At 39.5% G+C, this 25695-nt stretch overlaps 2 protein-coding genes across 7 annotated transcripts; both read right to left on the reverse strand.

The window, feature by feature from the left end:
• Window positions 1-3343: 3343 nt before the first annotated feature.
• LOC136241571 (NACHT, LRR and PYD domains-containing protein 3-like) lies at window positions 3344-6640 on the reverse strand. The gene is made up of 4 exons (XM_066032800.1): window positions 6475-6640; window positions 6160-6420; window positions 5742-5786; window positions 3344-5693 (listed from the first exon to the last, which is right to left on the reverse strand). Exons 1-4 carry the CDS (start codon window positions 6524-6526, stop codon window positions 3439-3441), a joined length of 2613 nt encoding a protein of 870 aa, XP_065888872.1. The 5' UTR covers window positions 6527-6640; the 3' UTR covers window positions 3344-3438.
• A 1076-nt stretch (window positions 6641-7716) lies between these two features.
• Window positions 7717-25588, reverse strand: LOC136241581 (uncharacterized). Of its 6 annotated transcripts, XR_010694340.1 has the most exons (6): window positions 25474-25588; window positions 25196-25415; window positions 14719-14896; window positions 14500-14675; window positions 7897-7960; window positions 7717-7829 (listed from the first exon to the last, which is right to left on the reverse strand). XR_010694340.1 is itself a non-coding variant. In XM_066032817.1 (3 exons), exons 2-3 carry the CDS (start codon window positions 25322-25324, stop codon window positions 17250-17252), a joined length of 573 nt encoding a protein of 190 aa, XP_065888889.1. In that variant the 5' UTR covers window positions 25325-25415; window positions 25474-25588; the 3' UTR covers window positions 16989-17249. The 6 variants fall into 6 exon arrangements, 1 of the variants encoding a protein (XP_065888889.1); XR_010694339.1 differs by having other exon boundaries at window positions 14500-14896; XR_010694338.1 differs by lacking the exons at window positions 14500-14675; window positions 14719-14896.
• Window positions 25589-25695: the final 107 nt, after the last annotated feature.

Raw genomic sequence — 25695 nt, forward strand, 5'->3', positions numbered from 1 at the left:
GGGTTTATGACTTCCCGCACCATATAAAGTGTATCAAGTGTGTACACATTTCTTGTGATCAATCATGGCTGATGAGCACACATGGGCCAACGTGAGGCTCAACACAAGTGTAAAAGGTGTGCGACCTCAGATAGATTGACCAGTTCATTCAATGATTCAAGGGCAATAGAAAACACAAAATGACATTATTTATACACAAAAATTAACAGGCCAGATACAGGAAAACATGATAAAATATTCAGTTTATTTTCCACATAATTATATACATTTTAATCATTTTCAGTTCATTCTATTATTAGAGTATTTGACTGACTGCTCTATTAGAGTATTTGACTGACTGCTCTATTAGAGTATTTGACTGAATGCTCTATTAGAGTATTTGACTGAATGCTCTATTAGAGTATAAGACTGACTGCTCTATTAGAATATTTGACTGACTGCTCTATTAGAGTATTTGACTGAATGCTCTATTAGAGTATTTGACTGACTGCTCTATTAGAGTATTTGACTGAATGCTCTATTAGAATATTTGACTGACTGCTCTATTAGAGTATTTGACTGACTGCTCTATTAGAGTATTTTGACCTTGTTAAAAGTTTTGCTTGTTTTCTTGGGGGATGCTCCCTATTACCCTACCCCCTTAAATCCACCACTGGTTATAGACTATAAGGTGCAATGATTAGGTTATATCTTAGTCAGCTCACACCATCATGCATATTGTCTATCTATATTACATTGCGTATAAATTGTATATTTTTATCTCAACATATTAATTTCAGAAGTTAGTAACACTGAAACATTTACCTATGGACCTTTGGCCCACTTTCTGAAACTATTGGACATATTTCCTTAGCATTTATTTCCCAATTAGTCAAGGAACTACCAGAATGAGATGCAGTTTCAGTTAGTAAGTGTTTTCCTGGTTAGATGGAGTGCCCTTACCACCTAGCACAAGCTATCAAGTGTTTTATGGCTGGATCACACCTGTCCTGACTAGTAATTGTGCAATACAGTATGCAAAGTAGTCATGCTCTTTCTAGTCTGGGCCGAATTTTAAACTGTTAGCATAGTGAAATAAATTCTGCCACAATATCACACCTTGTGGAGAATCTGACTGCTCTATTAGAGTATTTTATTCATTCAAATTAAAATCATAAATTGCCCACAGGGAGGCTGGTACCATTGTCCTTCTAGGCTATTGCCTCTATGAGATGACTATATCATTTTATCACTCTATACGACTCAAACAAGAATAAGTACAAGGCCCTTGTAAACCAATCATGAGGCTGTGAGCAGTTTAAAAACATGGTTGTATATAAGACACCATAAACACTTAAGTTCTATGAGAGATTTAACACTAGGGGAGATAAGATATTCAAGGCAGAACTAATATTTCAGCAGACTAGATGGAAAAATATTTCAAGTGTGTAAATGACAATCTGTGGCATGGGGGACCTAGCTACATACATCTACAAGTTGGTTAGAAGCCATAGAAAGATTCACAGCCAGTATCTGTTTTGTAGGTTTTCAGTGTCACAGTGCCTGCAATATTGACCTTCTCACCCAAAACAGAATTTGAGTAAAACTAGATAGCTAGCATGAAGAAAATCATTTCTGTCTAACCCCAAATTTCCCACCTTTATGAAGTGGCTATTTTGATCAGTCTGTGTGGACAGCAGCTTCTAATTTTCTTTTTATCCCTCACTGAACTATGGAACTATACAACTCCCACATTTAGATTATTGTTTAAAGCAACGGTCACTGGCTCCAGTGTTGGTGAACGTTCTATTAGAGTATTTCGCCAGGATCGGAAAGTTAACAAACTACTCTAATAGAACAGTCAGCAAAAAATACTCTTATATTGAGTCTTAACTATCCACTAACGATCGTTTACCTGATGAGAAGTTGATGGACCAGTCCACCCGAGAGTCCACCAAGGCGTGTTCCGCGCGTTCACCGCGAGTAGTTCGATTACACCCTCAGGGCTCGGAGTAGCGAGTTAGTGTTTAGCTCCCTCGAGGCATGGAATAGCACATGAGCCACTTCTTTCTTAGTGAAAGGTAGCTTTATACTAAATATTCCATTAAATGCGCTGTAGCGGTAATTTAAAGCGGTAAAAATATACCGCCTTGTAGTTGCAGCTGCTTTGTCAGTTGCTAGGAAGTTTTGTAAAAGTTGCAGCTCTAGAATAGTTAGTGTATGTAGAGCAGTACTGAGTGTAGGTAGTTGAGTGTAGTGAGTTAGACATTAGTTACTAGTTAGCTAGGTGTGGCCGAAGAGTCTAGCTTTGAGCTACAGCTAGTGCAGGCTTTGTTTCCCAGCTAATTCAGTATAGGCTTATTTTTAATTGCTTTTTTTTTTGTTTGTTTGTTTTACAAATAAGGCTCTTTTCATATTTTGTTGACTAAATTCAGGTACTGTATGAGGTTAGGTTGAATGAAACAGACATGGAATTTTTGTCTTTCAGTTGAGCCAGTTTCAAAAGAGGTTTAATTCAAACAGCCATAAAACCAGCTTTATAGCTCTGCCTACAGTTGTGCTGCAGTATACTAGCAGCCATACACTCATTGTGAGCTCTGAGCTAGACTTGTTGGCTGCTACATTAGTTGTCAGCTACCTGACTGTTAGCTGTAGTGTTGACATAGTAGGACTATAGCATTAGCTACTAGTGTTGTGATAGTAGTTGAGTAGTAGCTTCTAGTGTAGTCTAGTAGTTAGGCTATGTTGTGACTTGTTAAGTGGAGCAATGACAACAAGTGAGTGAACTGTATAGCTAGTAGCTAAACTAACAGAGATGGTGATAAAGCTAGTAACATGAGACAAGCTTTAAGCTGATCAGATTGAAGTAACAAATATGTACAAGTGGTTTAGTCTCTTGATTTCCAAAATGTTAAATTGTTGCTATCTCAAACTGGTTTACCCCATCTCTGAGCAGTTGTCACTGAGGGAAGCTAGTCTGGTCAGGGATGAAGTGTTGACAGTGTTTTTGGCTTTACGTTGAATCAGGCCTCTAAAACCAGCAAAATTGTAAAGGAAGTGCCAATTGTAATTGTAACTTGAATTTGATTTGGTTAGAAATACTGTAAATAATTTGAAATCTTAAAATATTACGATTTCCCTAAAATCAACAAAATTGTAATTAAAGCTCAAATTTAATTCTGTTAGAAATACTAAATATATTTGAAATCCTTAATATTACAAAACCTTCAAACGTTCCGACAAATTGTATTTCTTCCCTGATCTCTTCCACAAGTCCCAATTCTTGTCCGATACTCAAATAATGTCAAATCTTAACATTTCATGATGGACCCCTCAACGTTACCAATTAACATAATTTTAATTAATTAATAAAATTTTTATCAAAATCAGAACAAAATGACACTTGCGGCCATTACAGTCATAAAATAGTACAAAGTGAAAACTAAAGAAAAGTAGCTACTAATAGTTAGTGATCAGTTTTGTTTGACATCCTCTACTTTCTCTGTTCTTGTTAATTACTTCTTGTAGTGATCTAATCCTCTTCTTAACATCTTCAGTGTAACCATAACCAAAGGGTAGCCATAGCCTTTCTAATGTGTCGTTATTGTAGAGGGCTTGTAGTAGACGTTGAGCAGCTTCTCCACTGATCTTGTTGTGACTCATCCACAGCCAGACTAGTGATGTGTTGTTCTTCATTGTAGTGGCAATGACATCACAAGCTTCATCAGTGATGGGATTGTTTTCAATGTGGAGCACCTTCAGTTTGTTACCCTTTGATATTGCAGTGAATAGGGTAATGGCTGATGGTGATGATAAGCTAGTCCTACTCATGTCCAGTTTCACTAGCCTAGAGGAGGGATGGGTCAACATGTTGTAGAGAGCAGGGTCCTCTCCGATGGTGCGGTTACCACTAATATGCAACTCTTCCACTCTACAGTGGATGGTGAGGTCACTAATGGAGGAAGAGGAAGATCTGGTGAAGCCATTAAATGACAAGTCTAGGTGTGTAATTGTGACGTCATGAGACATCAGATCACGAAGAAGAATACTAACGTGATGATCTTGGATATGGCAGGCAGACAAGTTAAGCTCCTTCCACTCCTTGTGGGGTGAGCAGGTAAGGAAGAGTGTAACACACTCAATATCGTATGGTGATAGGCTAGTGTAGCTAAGGTGGATTACTTTGTTATCGAAGATTTGTGCTTGTTGTATAGAAGTGTACATCGCTTCATCGCTGGCTTCGTGGAAGGAGCGAAACAAGCGAAGACACTTCAGTTGCTCCTTCAAGAATATTTCAGCGATGGCGATCGTGTCTTCCCCGCCTGAGAGAAATTGTTTAAAAGCAGATCGCTGTCCCTTGGTAAGCGAGGTGTACATTGCAAACATGTTGGAATGAATATCGCTCCAGAACTTCGCTTCGAGCACTCGCAGCTCTTCGTCTGGAGGAAGCTGAGTGATGTGGTGAGCGGCCATGAACTCCTGAATGGAAAAATGGACGAAGTTAAATGTCATCGTTTTACCACTGAGGCCAAAGTGTTGAACAGCCTGTAACAGCCCAAAGCCGTCGAGTGCACCTTCGATGCTTGGACAAGCTGTTCTCATCTCCGCCAAGGTAAAGATTAGCTTGTTGTTATTAATACCCTCGAGGGCTAACTTAGACAGCTGTTTAACTATTGTGTTACAGGGCTCGGGGAGGCTGGCTAGATCAGTGATGGTGTTATCAAGAAGAAGGTGACCAGACTTGGCAAGATGTCGACAGATGGTAAGACAGATGAAGTAATTGTAAAGCTGTGTAGAATTGCTGGGAAGGGGAACTCCCTGTTTGTACAGATAAATCAAGATTACCATATTGAAGGGGATAAAACACAGGCCATTGATAGTCAGATTACCTTCAAGATATTCGGTGAGCTCTTTTACTGCATGTGGCTGTCCCTTCAGGGACTGTTCAATGTATAACTTTCGTTCCTCTTTAGTAAAGCCCAAGATGTCAACTCTGATGGTGGCTTGTTGTCGGAGTCTTACTGAGGCATGTGGACGAGATGACACTATCAAGCCACAATCAGGTAACACCTTACGCTTCAGTATGCTAGTGATTAAACTATCTTTTTGTAGGTGTTCTGGGAACTCGTCGTAGCCATCAAAAAGGAAAAGAGCATCTTTCCCTCCATTCTTAAAAAGGTATTTGCTACTTGTAGCAGCAATTTCTGTACCATCCAAATCTCCTTCACAGGCCAACTGGAAGAGATCAGTGACATGTGACACTTGCTGCACGGCTGGGCTACGTAACTGAATGAAGAGAACTAATTTGAAGTTTTGTAGTATTTTTCTTGCAGCCCAATTGTATGCTATTTCTTGTAATAACAAAGATTTGCCAATACCAGGCAACCCCTCGACTAAGATAAACTGCGCATTATCACTTTGTTGTAGTGGAGCTAAGATATCAACTAGTTGTTTAGTTGTCTTACTGTTATCAAGTGCTTCTCTCTGTGGCTGATGGCTGTCCTGTGGGTAACACTTGAAGTAAGGTCTACCTGATTGGATAGATCCAGCCAATTGTAACGCAGCTGTTGGTTTGAAGGTGTATTGACCTTCATGGTGAATCAATAAAAGTGGAGTAAAATCTTGTGGCTGGTTAGGTGGCCAAGCTTCTTCATCAACAGCAAACCGTGCTTGTATATTAAGTTGTCTCACTCTGTCGGACAATATGGAAACTCCTATCAACAAAACATAAAATGGAGCACACAATAATGTGTCCACTCTACCTTGATCAGTGACCGTTGACTTGTCCATGTCAGGTTTGGAGGTCACTATAGTTAGTGAAGACAACACAATAGCTAGTTAATACAATTGTTTACCTACACACATAGGCGATTCTAAGGGGGGGCCAAGGCCCCCCCTGTTAAAAAATAACTTTTAAAAAATCTTGGGGAAAAGTTGCTGTATAGATTGGCATTGTTATTTTTAGCATTTTTCATGTTTTTAGAACAAATTTTAGGCTGTTTTCAAGCCTTTAAATTGCAAAAATCCTGCAACGCAACCCCCAGATCCCCCTGAAAATTCTACTTTATACTATAGCCAAACAACAATAGTTATGCTGTTCCCTACTGGGCCCCCCCTGTAGGTCAGGTCTAGAATCGCCACTGCCTACACATGTTGTACACACACAATATAGCTAGTCACCTTTATCAGGAGCTTGATCACTGGACACTGCAGGTGACTCTATCACTTTAAACAACTTCTCCCAACTAGCAGAGGTGTCCATCTTAAGCCATTTGCTCCACATATCATTACAGCAGGGGACACTTCTATACACATTGTCTTGTTCTATGATGTCAAGTGCTCCACTGGGTAGACCCAGTTGTGTTCCTATCAATTTCCAGTGAGCAGCATATCGTGGAGTGACAAGGCTATGGAGATCCTTCAGTAGTGGAGTACTGGTAGCTGTAGTATGCCGACTCCATATACAGTGTAGTATCCGGATATTAGGATCCTTACCTTTCTCAGGTGCTTTAAACTTGTTCAGTCCTTTATGATCACTTCTATCCATGTCTTTATATGTCGCATGTACACGTATAGTGACTCGTAGTGTACGGGACTATCAATTACACAATGGACTCGCCACTTTTCGGCAGCCACGCCCTCCTACTCCAGTAACAGGATATTTACGTTTACGGAGTGCTATTTACCGTAATATAATCTAATATGGCACACAGTTGTTTTTGGGCTGATAATTCAGACTTGCAACGTGTCTCTGTAGCGTGGGTGTGGCTACTGTTAGTAAGTGTGTAGCACGTGAGGTTAAGCTGATACTATCATAATATATCACGTGGGTTGTCTGTTTGATGAGTGATGACTGTAGCTGCATTAAGAAAAAAACACCCATTAGCAATCTTCGATATATAGGCACACCCTAGTATTAGACCATTACATAGTACTGAGCAGTGAGCACATTGTGTTGTAGGCTTGTTGAGGTCATCCAGCCATCATATGAACTGGCATGCAAGACAATTATTATGAAACATTAGTCCTCAGGCTATAATGACCTTTTCTGTACTGTTGATTCGTGTTGAATACTTTCTTCAACAACCTCAGTTAACATGGGACAATCACATGTACACATACTCCTCAACACTATCCTTGCATGTCCACACAATGTCACTGCATATTGTCAAATAGTTACTACATCATTACAGACCTGAGAGAACCATCTAATGAGACCATAGATTTATATACCCCTAGGGTTTAGAAATCTATGATGAAACAAACTACATGAACAAGTCCTCAACACATGTGATGTGACCAAAACAGGATTAGTGATAACACCTGTAATATATAGTGATGTCACTCTAGGGGTAGTTACTTTTGCCATCTGATAAACACTTACGACTGGGATCAAGACCCAATCAAGTGATCAAGGGAGTTTTGTACAGTGAATCAATGATCAAGACTTTCGAAAAGTGGCAGTCAAGCACCTTTGCGAATGCTAACTTTTAGCACCACAAGAATTTACTAGACTTTTACAGTAAACAATCAAGATAAAAGGCTTTTATAGTTGAAATCAAGTGATCAAGGCAAAATATAGCCAATCAAAAACTCTTGATCCTGGTTGCAACTAGCAGTAGGAGATAGATGATACTGAACCACACACAAAAAGTACACATCAAATAGTTCTCAAACACACCACAGTTGAGGTGTGTTACACCAGATACACCATGTAGGGTAGGGGTCACATGACAATCACTATAATAATGTTTTATGATAGAAATAGTTTTGTAGTGTTTTCAATTGTAACTATACAGTTTGAAATATTTGAAGAACAATCTTGTTATGTGTCCTTATCATCATCTATCCTGTGATGACATCACACGACATAATAACTAGGGAAAGTCCCTGTGTACCCCACTATGACACACTTACTGGTTATATCACAAGATGATCTTCTTTGTGATGTTCCAAATGTGATCCCAGCTGTTGTAATGTTCTAGAAATGTGTGACAAAGAACAAAATAACACCTGTAGTGAAGTTTCTAGTGAAGTTTGTAACACTCAACAGTGAAAATTTAGCAGTTTGGCTAGTCAGCATATGTTGGCGGATTAGTTTGATATTTACCACATACCCAATATTGAATTATATAAATTAACTGGTGAATAAAGGTGAATTCCTTCAAGTCGCCAAACTTACCAATTTTTTTATCATTTATGGTAACATGCACAAACACACACTACTCTTACAACATGTGTGTACACTAATACAAATGGGACCATGGACAAGTGTCCTGATTATCAAGGTGTCCTTATTAGTCAGGTGTCCTGATTTCAGGGGTCTAAATGTGTGTACACTAATACAGATGAGCCAAATTACAAGAACTCCAAATTTACTGGATTTAAATAACTGGCTGGGCACAGAGCGGATTTCTACTACAGCTAATAACCCATGGAGCTGTTTCTAGATTTTGCTCCAAAATGACAATTGGGCTTTCAGCACAGCACAGCCCATCCCCTCTTCTACTTCCAACGCCGATCTAAGGATGGGCTTCACTTACTAGATTTTGTGTAATGGAGGGTTCGTAACTACATCAAGTGAGTTCTCAAGTATGAGGAGGCCATACAGTTGCTCACATCTCACTAGTAGTGTGGTCAGTTGTTAATGAAAAAATTTGTTCTAAACTCAGTGTAGACCAGGAAGATAATCTTTACTGAAAACTTTGTTTCTTTTTACTCTATAAGATCAGTATACATGTGTGAACCAAAATACTCTAATAGAGCAGTCATGTAGGTACATCTGAGATAAGAAAAACAAGAACTATTTTTAGCACTATTAAACTGACTAGTAATTCTAGCTCATACTGTATAGAGGGAATCTTTGGTGAGAGTAAACTTTGGTGAATAGCGAGCTAAATTGTATTTGGTGAAATAAACTTTAGCGAATTCAAGCTCAATCTTTAGCTATAAAGATGTTAATCTCAGGCACTATAAGTAATTGGTGGGTTTTAAACTCAATTTTCTGGACTATGTGCCGGGGTTTAAAGGTTAAGAGAGTCTGTATCATATTATAATACAACCAGTTTTTTGGTACATGTTGAGATGAGTCCTCAATAACATTTAATAACTCTATATTTAAACTTTCAATGACATTTTGAGGGCACACCAAAGTGCTACATATTCACAGTGCTAGGTATTTACTAAGCTTCTCTGTCCCTTGCTAAACTATTGGTGCAGCATGGGATCTAGTGTACCTCAACAAGATGAGTCCGGTAACAGACTTAGCCTTAGTAGCAGGATGCTTCCACCAATATTGTGAGATATGCATACAACATTGATAGAAACCATTGTAAAGCTCCGGAGAGGTCAGGGTGTAAGTGAGCCGTACACTGTATTATGTCCTAACTGCAAAGGAAACATAGAAAATGATTTATACACTACTACACTGGTAGAGGGTCACAATGCTAAATTATTTGAAATATACAAATTCAAGGATTATTGTCAAATATATAATTTATACTCCTCTATGTGGTTTATATATGGTAGTAAATCATCCAACACCCTCAGTTATCCGACCCTTGTTTATCCGAAATTGGAGCTGACCGTTCTATTAGAGTATTTCAACAGAGCTCCATATATAAATGTACGGGCTTCAGTTATCCGAACAATTCACTTATCTGAACACTTTTATCATTGCCTAAGACACATTTAGGCTCACATAAGTGAGGGTACAATGAATGCACTAAAGTCAACAACTAGGGAAGAAGAAAGACAGCTTTGCCAAGAAGTTCACATTGTACTGAGACATGTTAACACAGAAGAGATTCACTAGAGCCAGTATGTCTATGCTTCATCTCATTCTTTAAGATACATCAACACAGACACAGTATTCCTCCAGGAACTATTCTACATGGTATTAGACTTGCACCATGGTTACTTGGAGTACCTCAGTTTGATACAATCAACAGCTTCATCTTCAAACCAAGGGGTTAAACTGTATCTGATGGTCATCACTTGAACCATTCTGTGGACAGAGAAGCAAACATTGCTCAACCCATGGATGTCTGAACTGGTCAAGTCCCAGGTAAAAGGTAACCACCAGGGAATCAAGAACACGCCATCTGGCCTCTTACCATCATTATGGCAAAACCTGACAGGCTCTAAAACAGCAGGTAGCTCACCTCTAGACACAAAATCATGACGAATAGTTTCATTCACTGCAGTATGACTTGGAATACAGCCACCACTACATCTGCAAGACAAACACTTTACTACCACAAACATCAGTGTGGTCTACAACAATGGGAACACCAAGATGTAGACCAAGAGCAATCCTCAAAGACTCTTTATCCAGCTTAGCGCCAAGGAAGGTACAGGGAGAGCACCAAGCCACACTCCAGACTCTGAGGAGGCAACTCAAGCCCTGAGCTGAAAAATGGTGTTCACAAAGCAATTTATCCCAACTGTGTTTACAAGTGTGAAGTATATATTGCAGTTACTCTTGATGCTCTATCCTGCAAGTTTTGAGTCCAAGCTTGACAGTATTTGACTATTATTTCACGTTCAAAAACTTTGTTTGCTTTTACATGTTGTGTCATTACTTTGTTATTCCCACGCTCCTTTACCTCCTGTGTACTTCTCCATCCTGGAGGGTTTCTGGGCTTTCAGAGAAGTTTGACGAGTTGATGTGTAATTCCCTGTTATCACCAGTTTCTCTGCGTAGGCTCAGCCTATTCTCCCTGCTGCTAAAGGAGACTTGGGGATTTGTAGTGCTACAGATTTAAGTTTGCCCAGTTATCTTTCTTCCCTTCACAGTCCTCCAAACTAGTTTCCTCCATCTTACATCACTGTTAATTCTTCTCTCCTCCATGAGGCTCTAGACCAATGGTCCACTGAGTATGCTATGCCTCCTGAGGACCACAGTCATCTTCAAGGTTCAAGGAGAGCCCCAAGGATGAAGATAGTTCTAAAACAGACTGTGTGGAGAGTGCCATTATTAGATATGAATGGCTAGACTAAAAAGGAGTGGACCCAAGGGGTTGCCTTGCTGCACTCCAGTAGCAGACAGAGGCTAAAAAAAGGGGCTAGTTGTGGCCAAAAAGCTAGTTGTAAATGACTTTTGGCTAGTTGTAAAAGTCAGACTAAATAGCAAGTTGCATCACAGAAAAGAATAAAGTCAAAAATTATATTACATGTGCTGTGCATGTTTACAGGGATTTGACAAAAGTACTTCAAGATCCAGTCTTGAGATTGCCATTTTCAAAAATTTTCTGCTTATGGTCCACTAATTTAAAAATTGCAATTTATAGTTATGGTCATTTTCACAGTTCACTATTGATATAAAAAATTATCTTAAAATCTTATAAAACAATAAAGAATTGACTCGTACGTCACTGTAAGTTTGTTAGCTATTTCCTAGTTCCAGATCTCAGTCACTTATATCTCAAATTGCTTCCAGATTCAATCTCACCACAATTATGTTTCAACTAGGTAAATATGTTCCCACACTCCCCTGAAATCCCTTCAATTATTCCCTTCAGTGACATTTTGCTACACAACAATCGTGACAATTAATATAGAGCACAAAATACAAAATAATTGAAACACAAAGAAAATTTGTTTATATGCACTACCCCCCCCGGTCTCAGGTTTAGGCTAGTTGTAAAAAATAGTTTTTTTAGCCACTGGTAGCAGATGAAATGATGGAGTCTCAGTAAGCTGAGGCAAGCTAGACAAACAACAGAGCTTCTCCTCAACAACATGAAAGGAGCAACATGACTGATGCTATTGAAAGCATTGTGGCAGTTCACCTTGAGTAGAAGAAGTGGAACTTGATGACAAAATCAAAGAGTAGCATGAGCCACTGCTACATAGCCACTGAAGGTTTCCATAGTCTAAATGAAAATATGTTCCAATAGTAGAGCGCATAGTGCGCATTTCATGCACTTTGTGATACAATGAGCCTTATCCACAATGACGTTTTATAACATCACGAAAATAAAAATGGCCGCGATAGTTGGGGGACTGTTACCTGTATATAAGCGCCTATGGAGAAAAAAATTTAATTGTTCATATTTCAGTCAGGAAAGAAGATATCGAGCTCTAACAACAGGTACAGTTAAGTTTTATATAAGACATTACGATTAACAAGTTTTGTCGCTTTTCAAAAATTGTATGGCCTCCCCATACTTGAGAACTCACTTAATGTAGCTATGAACCCTCCATTACACAAAATCTAGTAAGTGGGGCCCGTCCTTAGACAGTAGAAGAAGGGGTGAGCTGTGCTGAAAGCTCACTTGTCATTTTGGAGCAAAATCTAGAAACAGCTCCATTGGTTATTGGATGTAGTAGAGATCCGTTCTGTGCCCACGCAGTTTTTGCATTATCTATTTCTAAAATCATTACACTATCAATGACACACCACAGTCCTACATATTCATAGTTCTAGGCATTTACTAAGCTTCTCTGTCCCTTGGTAAACTATTGGTACTGCAGTGTACCTCAACAACAGGATGAGTCCAGTAACAAACTTAGCTTTAGAAGCGGGATGCTTCCACCAATATTGTGAGGTATGCATACAACATTGATAGAAACCAACGTCTTCAAGTTGTTTTAAACCCATGTTCTTCACACTGCCATGAAGCCATAGGTATTGGCTATCTCTGCTTTTACCAGTAACCATTCTTACAATGTAACTTGCTCCCTCAGATATGTTTGTATTTAAATATCTGCCCATGAAATATCCACAACATTTAGAACATATCCAGAGGAGGTAGGACAAGCCCACGTGCATTGCATAATGTGTATTACGTAATGTGTTTGAGTATTGTGCTTTGCCGTTGTTGTTTAAACCTACTCATCTCATCGTTTGTTAATACTCTGATTGATGTTGTACACCTGTCCAGTTTATTGTTATTGCTTTGTGGATTGAACCTCACCAAACCTCACTTGTAAGCAAAGTTATTTTATGGTGCATTTTAAATAGAGATGAACTGGGATAGCGACTCAAGCAGATGATGGTAGTAAGAACCTTTTTACCCCAGAAGAAGGCGCCTTGCATATAACCGTGGAAGAATGGACTAATACTGTCAGTAAAATGCGTGGATTGTGCCTAACCCCTAAGCTGGAGCAACCTTTTTTCCAGATTACCTAATGGGGCAAAAGGAAGAGTTCTGTTTCCCAGACAAGAGCAAGCAAACTTGAAATGGTTGAATGAAGAGGAACATGCACTTATTCTATTCCTGTTGTTCCATACTAATGGGAAGACCTGGGTAACGTATAAACATGAAAAGTTCTGGGAAGATGCTGGGTCAGCTTCAATCTCAATCTGCTCATCGCCAAACAAGTTAGCCAAATTTATATTTAAGTAACAATGTAATCGTTAGATACATATAGGTGCTTTATGTAGAGCAAGAGTTTTGAATGTTTTGGCTAAACAGTTTCCATCTCCTGTATTAGCCGAAAAGTATTATCAGTCATCGTCACAAGGAAATTCTGTGCAACTGTTTCTCAACCACCAGCCATTACGCAAATGCCAACGCAGTGAGTTACCAACACCTAATGTAATGTTGCCAGCTTTGTCATTACCAGAGTGCAGTTATCATCATCTCTGCCTATTGTTCCCCAGCTTTCAAGTTGTTCCTCTGTGTCAGTCACTCAGCCAAGTACATATTCAGTAGTCTCATCATCGTCTTTGTCAGTAACAACAACTTTGTCCTGTGCAGCATCACTTCAGTGTAATCACAGTAGGACATGCAGTGTCAGCACTATTTCCTGGTAGCATTTCTGATTATCCAACGTCTTTTACATGTGTAACAGTGCCTCTTGCAACAATGGCTTCAGCAACTTCACCAATGATCTCGAGTTGTATACCACTGCTGTGTTTACAAGTATCCCATTGCACCTCATCAATAACAGTAGGACATGTACTGTCAGAATTGTCATCTGGTGATATTTCAGAACATAAACCAGGCCCTGAGGAAATCAAGAAATTGTGCTGAGAACACTTACAAGTGCTATCATGTGATCAGCAATGTGTAGTATTAACAAACTTACTTGGTAAGATTATGATGAGAAATAGTGATGCTGACTGTGTTCCTAGTGACTTTTTGCAACTTTGTGTGCAGGAATGGCACACCTGAAACAATGTCATCTATCTGCTGGCCAAAGCACTAGGGACAATGAGATCAAATCAGTAAGATTCTCTTCTGCCGGCAAAGAGAATGCCGAAGATGGTGGGTCAGGGGAGATGGGACAGATGTCATTAAAGGTCTATGGTAGTTAGTGTCTGGTGAATGGTCGGGTGATGTAGATCTGAATGATGGGAAACTCCAACACTTATATAACAAATTTCAAGCCACCTTAACAAGGGTTGAGAAGAATTGGTCTCTCAACACCTCTGATGTATCCTATATAAAGAAGGATCTTGAGAACCTCTTGCTGCCATCTCCTCAGATATTAATTTTATAACCACTGGTATGGAGTTATTATTAAAGAGATTAGATATTTGAATGCAGTGAATCCTATAGAACTACATACTGCTAATAGTACTTGTGAGGAGAAAAGTGGTGGTACCACCGATCAGACGATGTTTAGTTTATCCTGGGATGTTGAAGAGTTGAAAAACATCAGTATAGAATGTCGCCAGATGTACAGTGAGCTGACGGAGTGTATAAACAATTGTACATCTCAGTTGTTCCATCAATCAAACGTTCCTAGAAAACTTACACAAATCAGACAAAGATTAAGTGAGCTCACCAAAAGAATCAGACACTTCAGAAGGGAACCAGCCATGCATATATTTGTGCTGATGATAAGCTCTGATGCATGAGACAAGAAATCTTATGCTATACCAGTACAGTGGTCTCCATATGCTGGCCTTAAAGAAGTTGATCTTTGAAGAATTATTTCTGAATTGTGCAAGAAGATGATATCCCTAGGAATGAGAAAGTCTCAAGTACTTTATTAATACATGTATTAATGGTGACTATGAAACATAATGACACTTAGGATTTAGTAGTGATGGAGAATTCAACTACTTACGTAGAAAGGGATATACATGTCCGTTGCCAGTATCGTAGATTCGCACCAACATGTGTACTAAGTATAGCAAGATGTGTACTAAATATAGCAAGATGTGTACTAAATATATCAAAATGTGTACTAAATATAGCAAGATGTCCCACTGGAAATTAACTGCAATGTTAACACCGAAAGGTAATTAACTCGTCATACTTGTACTTACAGTAGCTTACAATACATTTTTATTAGGGAGTCTCCCTGATGGCACTGTTGTAGCTAAGCTGTACAATGAAGCTGTACAATGAAGCAGTACCCCAGAATGTCCTCCGTGACATATGGAACTGGAGAGAGCAAGAAATCAGTATGGAAGATATACTGCAACATTTGAGGCCAAGGACCATTCCACCTGGTTATACCTGGAAGAAGTCTGGTATGTTTGTATATGAATCATTACAGATGGTTACACATTGTTGATCACTTTGTTTTGAACACAAAACATTACTGAGTCACCACAATTGACTTGCTAACTCTTACCACTCGTGATATTTGTTGGTCCACAAAATGTTGCACCTATAGGCTAGGACTCCTACACATATCTACTCTCAGAGGATTGTTTTAGTGTAGGGTCTTTATGCCAAATTATATAGGTTTTGTAAATTGAAAATTTTTAATCCCACCGTTACTTAAAGGTACTTCATATGGTTGTGTTAAAGTGAGCTACACTAAATACTGTTTGTAATTTTAGAGGTTTATTCATTGCCTATTAGCGAAGGTAGATAAGATCAATATTGGCTCAGTTTGAATATGCACATACTGTTTGATGTTATGAGGCACAAGGGGTTCCATTTTGTACATACCTGTACGTTCCAGAAGAGTATCCTGAAACCAAGGCTATCTTTTATAAATGGGAAGACGAGGCTCATTTAATAAAGGTACTGGTGTAATTAATTTAGTGGTCATTTTCTGTATTGTTTAACGCAGTGTATTACAAGTCACACCAGAAGTGGAGAGCCAGCGAAGATCAAGCTAGAGTGTTAAGCTGAAGCTCTCCATGATACCACTTCTGGTTTGACATACTCAGCACTTGTTGGAGCACGGAAACAGTCTGTGGTTGATGCAGAGCATCTGTTTCCTATCCAGCTGGTAACATTTATGAAGAAGAAGGGTTATAATGTAGAGGCCACAAACATTGGGACTATCTGCACTTGGAGAAGAGCTAGTGATGAATGTGGTCTCTCAAGTTTGACACGTTCAAAGTATAACTACTGCCCATTGAATATGATTCTAGATGAATTGATGCCGTGGCACAGAAAATCATACAATTTGCACTGCTGGAAGTCAACAGGTATGTATTTCGAGACATGACAAAATTCATAAAGCCTACTATAACATACTGTACAAACGATGCAATTTTTTTCTCAGAATTTTCCCTCTGGGACCACGCCAACATTTCAAATAACCGTATCAGTGTAAATGTGTGATTTTTTCCTTACCATACCAGCAATACTGACTGACTGCTCAACAGGTAAACTATAATGTATTCACATGTTTATGTTATTTGTGTTATCCAGGAGCTTGACAGATGTTCTGGGATTCTCAAAGGGAACTTTATCAGCACTAGTCACTGATATTGAAGGAAGGGAATGACATAGACGAGAGTGTTATGATGCCAACCAACTGAACACCCCAGGGCTAGCAGCACTGATGATGTTGAGTGTTTCATGAGGGATGCTATTGGATGTAATTTTTCAACCAAGGAAGTCAAGTTTGAAATTCACAAAGTTATAGCAGAATTTGTGAAGAGTTGACCCTGAGCTTCCACTCTATTACTATACGTCATACTTGTTTTCACGAAGGACCATTGACTTACCTCCAAAGAAGACACCAAAGAAGAGACATGTTCCTAGACAAGAACAACCTGCTCCATTTTGGGCCAAGGCATGCAACCGTGCCAGTAAGAGGTAGCCTCTCAGTCAGACCCGCAATTCCACAACGTACCACTGTTACTTCCTCCTCCACCTGACAGCATTATTGTATTGTTTGAGCATTCAGAACATCAACACAAAATTAAATTAAAAAATAATATATCTACAATGTCATCTTAAACTAGTGGAACAGTGAACTGTTGTGCTCCACTGTCCCACTCTAGTAATATTGATACCAGCGTACCATCTTGGACCAGACCATATCTAGTTCATTAGGAAAATTGCACAAGAAAACTTCACATCAAGTATCTTCCCATTTTGTTGAGTATCGTATACTTCATCTCAAGCCTCACTAACAATGTATCCAATCCTATTCCAATCATTTGATATCCAGCATTTGAATGCTATGGCCTTAGAATCACCTGGGTTAGTTGGTTCAGGATATATGTTGACAGGCACCTCTTTTCTTTCATCCAAGTGGCTGCTAACTATCTCTAAGATATGCTGTGCATGCATATCATGTTGAGTTCCAATACATTTAAAAGTCACTGTTGACGTTTGTTGATAGTTTTCGAGTTGAAGATTCTCCATGAAACAGTTTGTTTCATCAGAATCACTTTTTGCTGTCAAGGATGTCTCAGAAACATGATCTATCGATGCTTCAGTCTCTGAAATATGAGTGATTGCTGCATCACTATTACACTCTATCCACTCCCAAACCACAACAACACCCTGTGGTGGTAGGCACAGCTCATCAGTGATCACTCCCAGTTTGAAGTCTTCCTCCTGCAGGACACAGATGTGTAGTGACACACATGATTTTCTGTTGTACTATGTACAGTGAATAATAAACACACTGAATTAATTATCGTAACTTCTTTCAAAGACAATTCACCAGAACAGGTTCTACTCAATGAAAAACAATTTCTTACAAACAAGTCAAACGTATCCTCGGGCTTTCCCATCTTCAATGAACCTTTCACTAGTACATGGCAAAGCTCCACTGCAAGAACATCAAACCCTGGCAAGACATACAAAAGCTTTCCTCCTACTGCCATGACACAGATGTCGTGATCTTCGATCAAGTCGACACCAACATCGCTGTACCGAGCTGACTTTTGTGATAGATACGCGCCCGTACTATTAGGGTCAGAAGGTCCTTGTGAATCATGCCCTGGTGAGTCACAGGGCCTGGGTAAATCCAAGGACATTGCTGACATCGCTATCTTCTGAACTTGTTTTTTTTTGGAATTCTAAGCATCCAATTACGGGCAGCCACACAGATGAATTGCATCATCTCACATGTCATGGTCTTGGATAGTGATGTACCGATACCGATACCGATCTGATCTAGGAAATTTATTACCAATCTACCGATATTGTACCGATCTGACATCAGTTATCTAATATGATGACTGATCTCGTACAGGTAGTTTTTAATAGCATTTTGTTATCTCAGACTAAGCTAAGTGGTCAATTGCAGCATTGTTACTGGAGTCACTACCAATGGTGGTGTGGCCTCAATTACACCACCCAGACAATCAGCAGTGACAACACCCACAAATATTTTAATGCATGCTCCTACTAAGACTTGCCTGGAATGGTTTGTAGGTTGTTGTAGCAGAGATTCTAATAATTTAGTCTATTTGATATGGTGTAGCACTATTCACGGTTTTCTGCCAAGGACCTCTGGTAAGTTCAAGGGTAAGTTTCAGCAATCAAAACATCTAACTAACATGTACTTATATGGCTTCTTGTAGTTTCAATGGGCACCACGCAAAGAAATGGCACAATGCTTTAGCTTATTTGTAAATGGAGCAGAGAAATGATGCTGAGAAATGATGCTGGCCTCCAGCCTTGCAAATATGATCAGGCAGGCAGGCAGGCAGGCAGGCAGGCAGGCAGGCAGGCAGGCAGGCAGGCAGGCAGGCAGGCAGGCAGGCAGGCAGGCAGGCAGGCAGGCAGGCAGGCAGGCAGGCAGGCAGGCAGGCAGGCAGGCAGGCAGGCAGGCAAAAATTCAAGTTCATATCCAGCTGCTTGTAAGTGTTTCCTTCTTTTATTGCTTTAGATGAACTAGTATTATCAAGAGTTATATATTATTAACTCTTGGTATTATTCTGTGAAGGTGATTTTTGTCACATAAGATGTCTCCAGATGATCTTTCAATGCGATAACTACTTAAACAGTACTACCATACTGTTTGATACACTATCAAACAGATCACACATTTGCATGGAATTTTGTGTAGATTTCACAAAATTCCTCCTATACACTAGACAGATGCTAAAAGCATGATGGGGGGAGCCTGAGTTGTGTAAAAGTGATGCGGCATCAACTGTATTTCCATGAGTAGCGTTTAATGTGTGTGTGTGTGTGTGTGTGTGTGTGTGTGTGTGTGTGTGTGTGTGTGTGTGTGTGTGTGTGTGTGTGTGTGTGTGTGTGTGTGTGTGTGTGTGTGTGTGTGTGTGTGTGTTTGTAGCTATACTGTACATACAGAAATGCTCAGGGGTATAGCTGGGGGAAGATGAAAAAAGTTCAAGTTGGGAGGCTCAGTGGCCTGCCAGTATATAGCTACATATTAAACTGTGTGGAAGCATAGTCAGCTAGGACTTATCTCCCTGTCTTCTGCAGTTTCATTGGCCAACTGCATGCTCTCTTCTGCGAGTGTGCATGGCGTCTATCAGGTGTTTACTTCCTTCTGCTTCATCTGGCATTTCTGCTGCTGTCCTCGCCCTGTCTCATTCTCTTCTAAGACGGTCTTCTTTGTCCATGTCTATGTAGATAAGAAGTTGTAACCCACGTGACAAATTCTAGCGCAAATATGGCCTTCTTCGTACAGAAGTTTTCGTGAACATGACACACGTACCATTCACCCGGGCATTCACCAACCAGTGTTCCCTCCTCGCCCTGTCTCGTTCTCTCCCGGCCTTCTTCCAAGACCATCTTCTTTCTCCATGTCAATATATATGAGAATAAGTTGTGATACAAGTGAGAAGCGACAAATTCTAAGCCATGTGGCATTTTTTTCCGTGTTCGTTATGTAAACTCTTGGGAATGGTCAGACATACAGTCGTACGTACAGCCGTACATACAGTCGAGCACTACCAGTGTGGGGCTGTCCGTGTTCGTTACGTAAACTCTCGGAAATGGTCAGATGTACGGTCGTACGTACAGTCAAGCACTACCAGTGTGGGGCTGTCCGTGTTCGTTACGTAAACTCTCGGGAATGGTCAGACGTACGAGTGACTACTGCCATTTGTGGGGTTCGCTCAGGCTCGCCCCAATTATGGGAAAACACCATAGCATAGGGGTACACTAGTTGAATGCATGTACGTACTCCCATCATATAGGAGGGTCTCTGGGATTGTGTATGTTAATAGTGTAATTCTATCCTTTACCCTTAGTGGTCACCTCAGTAATGAGGCCACCTCGTTATAGCGGCCAGCTACAGCAAGTCCAAACCTATTTTCCATTACATTACATTTATTGAATGGACCACTTCATTATTAAGGCCAGAACTACATGACCAAACTGGTAGAATTAATACAATGTTCCCTCAGTAAAGAGGCCACCTGAGCAGGCAGTCAAGGTCACTGAAAAAGTTGCTGCTCTTAAGTGCATATTTTAACTACTGAAAGCTGTACCCATTATTCTGGCAGTATACTTCATGCTTCTCCAACCATTATACCTCAAGTAATGCAGGAATAATTGATACATTGTACGTTTCTACCTTTCTCTGTGATAAACGATAACTACATAGTGTGTTTAGATCAATTGTAAATTACTGTTACTGGTTTGTTGAAAACCTCGATAGTAAGGCCACTTTAAGGCTACATTAATGGATATGCGCATATTATTATTTGAACAAAAATCGATCAAAATGATAAGATTAGTGGCGTGCCCAAGAATTTTTGATGGTGAATTGAATTTCATACAAAAGTACGGGTGGCAAATGTGGCTCGGACTATAACTCACCACATGAACTACAGATGGAGCTCCTCCTTCCAGTTACTCTGTTATACACGTAAAGGAATCTATCGCTCAGGAGAAACTGCCATAACTGGTCTATTGTTTTGCGATTCTCATTTTCTATGCATACTAACAATACATTTGTTCACCGTGGTGACGTAAGAAAACATCACGTTTTCATTAGAATGTTTTCAATCATAAAGTTAGTGCATATCCTCTATAGGGCCACCTCATTAACAGGACCACTTATCATGACTCCCATTGGTGACACTATAATAAGGTTTCACTGTACTTGTGTGACTTCCACTATAGTGGTAGAGCCAATCAAATCGCAGTATCTGACTAAGTACTTGTGACGTAAACCGTGTAGTTTGCACCATGAACAACACAATAGTGTTGTTGTCGTACAGGTTTTCATTTTAGCTTTAGTACAGAGGAGGTTGGACACACTCTAAGCGCCACATAAATATATTGCTCTTAATTGCATTCTTTTCTTTGGTAGTTCACGTGACCCTCAATAGTCCTAGTACAAATTTGAAAAACGATGGGGTTGACTGGGGTTGATTAGATATTCGGATGGTGCTTAACATAAGCTTCAAGGTGATGTAGTTTGTTTTGTAAAAGTGCTTGGTGATTGGGGTGAAATTAATAAGTTGCGGTTTGGTGTGTAGAACTTCTCCACAATTGTCACGTATGTATTCTATAATCAGAACAATGATACTTTACCAAATTAAACTGAGATCGATGTATAAACCTCTTCAATAAAACGAATTTCGCATAATTTGTTTCAGGGGTACTTAAATCGCGTCCAACCTCCTCTGGTTTTAGTACCAGTAAGAAACAAGTTCATGTTATGCTACTTCTAGAAACCAGGCGGCCATGCAGTTAATACTTTCCCATTCTAACTAAATAGGCAATTAATCAACCATGTATATTTTAAAAACTGTCAATTTAAAAATGAAGTAGGGATCCGGCTATGCAATAAAAAGTAGTGAAACAAGAGATGAATGATGGTATTACAGCATAGCTCGATGGGAAAGTCCCTACTTTGGCTACTTCATTTTTAAATTGACAATTTTTAAAATACTAGTTTGTTTAGTTTCTTGTTGTAGCACAGCTAGCTAGCTACGGCTTATTAAAATATGTACTGTGCCAAAATTGGAAGCACATAGGACTGCAGTAGTGTGCATAGCTTACCTTTGTTCATAGTAGCAGTGGCGCTCAGATCTGTGACCTGTCTCAGTACGATGGTCCGCGTTCTATTCACTCCGGTCAGAAGTTGTTCGAACAAACAGGCCCTTTCAGTTGTCTGGAGCTTAGTCTCAACTAACAGGATGAAGTAATACAATTTCCACTCAGTAGCTACTATCCAATCACATGAATCACTGACTTGCTGATCTCACCGTCCGGCACTGAGTAGTTGAGTCAGTGTGTTCAGAGGAACAAACCATTGAGTATCGGTCCGTCTCAAATCTCTTCGTCGATTGCAGTCCAGGCGTTGGCAAAAGTCGAAGTGACAACTCAGCAGCCTTAATGTTTCACCATAGATTTCCACGTGCAACACTTGAAATTATAAGCGCCCTGCTCTTTCGGCAGCATAAGCGCTTTCTGAAATAATTTTGTGGTATCTACAAAAAAGTGTTGATATGGAAAATTAATGCCTTGGTATGGTTTCGATGCTTGAAGAAGACAACTAATCTGATTGAAGATAAAAGGAAAGACAAGGCGCACAGGGTGTACACTCGTCGGAACCCCAAAAGGCACATCCCACTGGTGAGTTTGTTGTTGTGGCATAAAATGGTGACTGTGCGCTGCTTCGTTTGGACTCTAGGCTTGCGACTGTGGTTAGGCAGTGAGTGAGGCAGTGAGTGAGGCAGTGAGTGAGGCAGTGAGTGAGGCAGTGAGTGAAGCAGTGAGTGAGGTAGTGAGACTAAAATTGGAGTTTTGGGCGATTTTTTAAAATTTTATATCCGGCCACCTGTAAGTGTTTTGTTGTATTTATTGTATTATATGAACTAGTACTATTCCATAAAGGTGATTTTCGTCGCGTAAAATGTCTGTAGGATGATTTTTAAAGGCGGAATTTTGAGCAGCGCACCACAATCCCTGCTTTAACAGTACAACTGTACCGTTTGATTAATGCTATTGCTATTATTAATTCAGCTAGATAATTGGATTTGTAAACATAAAATTTTGTAATCCATGAATTATTTTGTATTTCTGTAATTATATTGTTATGCACTGTTATTGAAGCACAATTATAACAAACCATTGTAAACCACAATTACACACAGAAGTATCTTCTCTAGTGTTTTATATAGTGTGTCTACCATGGCAAATTGTTTAGAGAAGCCTTGAGGCTGCCCTTCATTTTCATTTGCATAAGTATGGGTAACACTCCCCTTTCAACTCAAAGGATACACTATCTCTGGTAGGCCTTCAACATTGTTTTGAAGTTGTGAAACATTTACAAAACCGAAAGGGAAGACCATTCACGAAGAGTCGCCATAGCCATATTTCAGACCACTGAGAAGAAACCACTGCAGAGCAAAGTTTATGTGTATGGAAGTTTAATACAAACTTAATTTAGCTTTCAATTCTTACATGCTGGCTACTTTTTACCATTTAACGATTTTGCTCATGTGAGTACGTATGGACGAACATAGATAGGTAGGTACACACACACTTTTACGAAAACAATTTCAGTTTAAAAACATTTTAGTTTTAGTTTAATAAACTTAAGATAAAAACCTTTAGTTTTGGTTTGGTGGTATACTTATGCTTACTAAAAACTAACTAGTGTAAACGTAACTTAGTTGAAAATAAAGGAAATCGAGTTTTAGTTTAGTTACATTCAGATTAAAGCCTAGCTTAGTTATAGTACACTAAAAGTTACTAAAATAGGCATTAGTTTGATTACTACACAATAACCATAGTGATTTTATACTCTCCGAGCAAGACTCTGAGGTACACCTGCTGTAAGACTTACGTTGACAAGTATGAAGTCTCATGCTTTCTTCACCGAATTACAACAGCCTGAACAGGTAATTCATTACATCACTCACAATTTAAACCACATGCAATTACATTTTGGTCACACACAAGCACCGTATACCATGGTCACCACTTTTACTCTAGATATGTGAAAGCGACTAGTTACCACCAAGGATCTGCATCTGTCAAGAGATTGTGACTGAACTGAACCAGGCTTGGGGTAAAAAGTATTTAAATACAAATACTCTGAAAGTATGAAATAGAAAATACAAATACTTATATCCAGGATGTATTTCAAATACAAATACAAATACCTTTAAGAGCATTTAAATACCTTTAAAATACTTCTGTACTTTGATCATTTGATTTGAGCTACACGTTACACAACCACCCAATAGTACACACACCTGTTATAATATAGTTCAAATAAAATTTCAAGTGTATGGTAAAAACAACTGACCACTCATACTAGCTTAGCAACTAGCTAGCAACTAGCTTAGCAACTAGCTAGCTACTTAACTTATTGATTACATCCTATAAACATAAGTTCCTCAAATCACTTGTCAGTTACATGGCATCGATCAGGGTGAAAGACTTTACCTGCTATGTTAAACAGTCTTTCTACGGGTTAGGCCATTCAGATTCTCTTCCAAGCAAAGTATGTGAAGTATTTGCAGAAAGTATTTCAAGTTTTTACGCAAAGTATTTAACTACAATACAAATACATGTTGTTTCAAAACTTCAAAATACAAATACTCAAAAATAGTATTTAAATACTGCTAAATACAAATACTCATGTATTTGACCCCAAGCCTGGACTGAACCCACAGAAATAGTCATTAAGGTCATCATTATTATAATCCTTGTTTCCTCGTCACCACCCACATCAATTTTTTAGGTAGCCGCACCAAAGTTTAATTATTTGATTGTAGATCACATGAATGCACTATTTCATGATGGAGGGAAGCACAGAGTGACCAAGTGGTAAGGTATATGTATTAGATGTGTGTAAACATACTACAAGGATAATTAAAGGGGTTGGAGTCTCTCCACTGTTGTTCAACAGGATGTATGGGGTGAACAGTCTTTGTGCTTTTCAAGATCGAGATACTCTAATAGAGCAGTCATATACTGAAATGAGTGTATAACTAATGATCAATAATCACCTCCCACCCACATCAGTTTCTGTTGTACTAGGTGACAGGAAACAAGCAATGTAATAATGATGGCCTACTGATGGTGTAAGACTGCATACAGGACCCCTTTGGAATATGCTGAAGAACAAACACTTAATAGGCCACCTTAATGGAAACACATCCACTCACCGGGAGGAACGTCAATAACACCAACCATAGATCCTTTGTAAAGGATCTATGCACCAACACAGTCATAGTGGAACCAGGCCAATCAAGGACTGGTAGCTGTCCAGTCTGCCACGATAGAGCTGTAGGCATTTCCGTCCGGTCTGGTGGTCAAGGGCGACGAGTACTTCGATGTCGAGACATGGTGGGGGTGACAAACGTTGAATACTCCAAATAACGATCACTAAGCGACGAAAGAATCAGCCAATAACACGCACGCACGAGAAAGGAACCTGCTTTACCTGGGGAAGGGATCCAGCACGACGAAGGAGCGGTGAAGAGAGGTGCAGGAGCAGAGCAGTCATTCTTCTATGCTCTTGGCGCCGTCCGCCCTTACATTTTGCGAAGGGGCGGGCGCTGCCAGGTGTTTACTCTCCAAACTCAAACCACTATCTGGCTGATCAATTTTAATTCAGTGTAGAGGGACAACTATGGACTGGGTGTGCAAGTTAAAAAGTTAGCTC

The sequence above is a fragment of the Dysidea avara genome, chromosome 12 (assembly GCF_963678975.1).
Source record: "Dysidea avara chromosome 12, odDysAvar1.4, whole genome shotgun sequence".
Classification (NCBI taxonomy): domain Eukaryota; kingdom Metazoa; phylum Porifera; class Demospongiae; order Dictyoceratida; family Dysideidae; genus Dysidea; species Dysidea avara.

What these genes read in the sequence shown, in the direction of transcription:
- LOC136241571 (XM_066032800.1), bottom strand. Translation starts at nt 6,526, where the DNA reads ATGGATAGAAGTGATCATAAAGGACTGAACAAGTTTAAAGCACCTGAG. An exon ending in GTTTAAAGCACCTGAGAAAG is followed by an intron (nt 6,421 to 6,474) that starts GTAAGGATCCTA and finishes GGCATACTACAG; the next exon opens with CTACCAGTACTCCACTACTG. An exon ending in GTCAACGGTCACTGATCAAG is followed by an intron (nt 5,694 to 5,741) that starts GTAGAGTGGACA and finishes TTTTGTTGATAG; the next exon opens with GAGTTTCCATATTGTCCGAC.
- LOC136241581 (XM_066032817.1), bottom strand. Translation starts at nt 25,324, where the DNA reads ATGCCTACAGCTCTATCGTGGCAGACTGGACAGCTACCAGTCCTTGAT. An exon ending in TGTTATTGACGTTCCTCCCG is followed by an intron (nt 17,694 to 25,195) that starts GTGAGTGGATGT and finishes TGTGTCCTGCAG; the next exon opens with GAGGAAGACTTCAAACTGGG.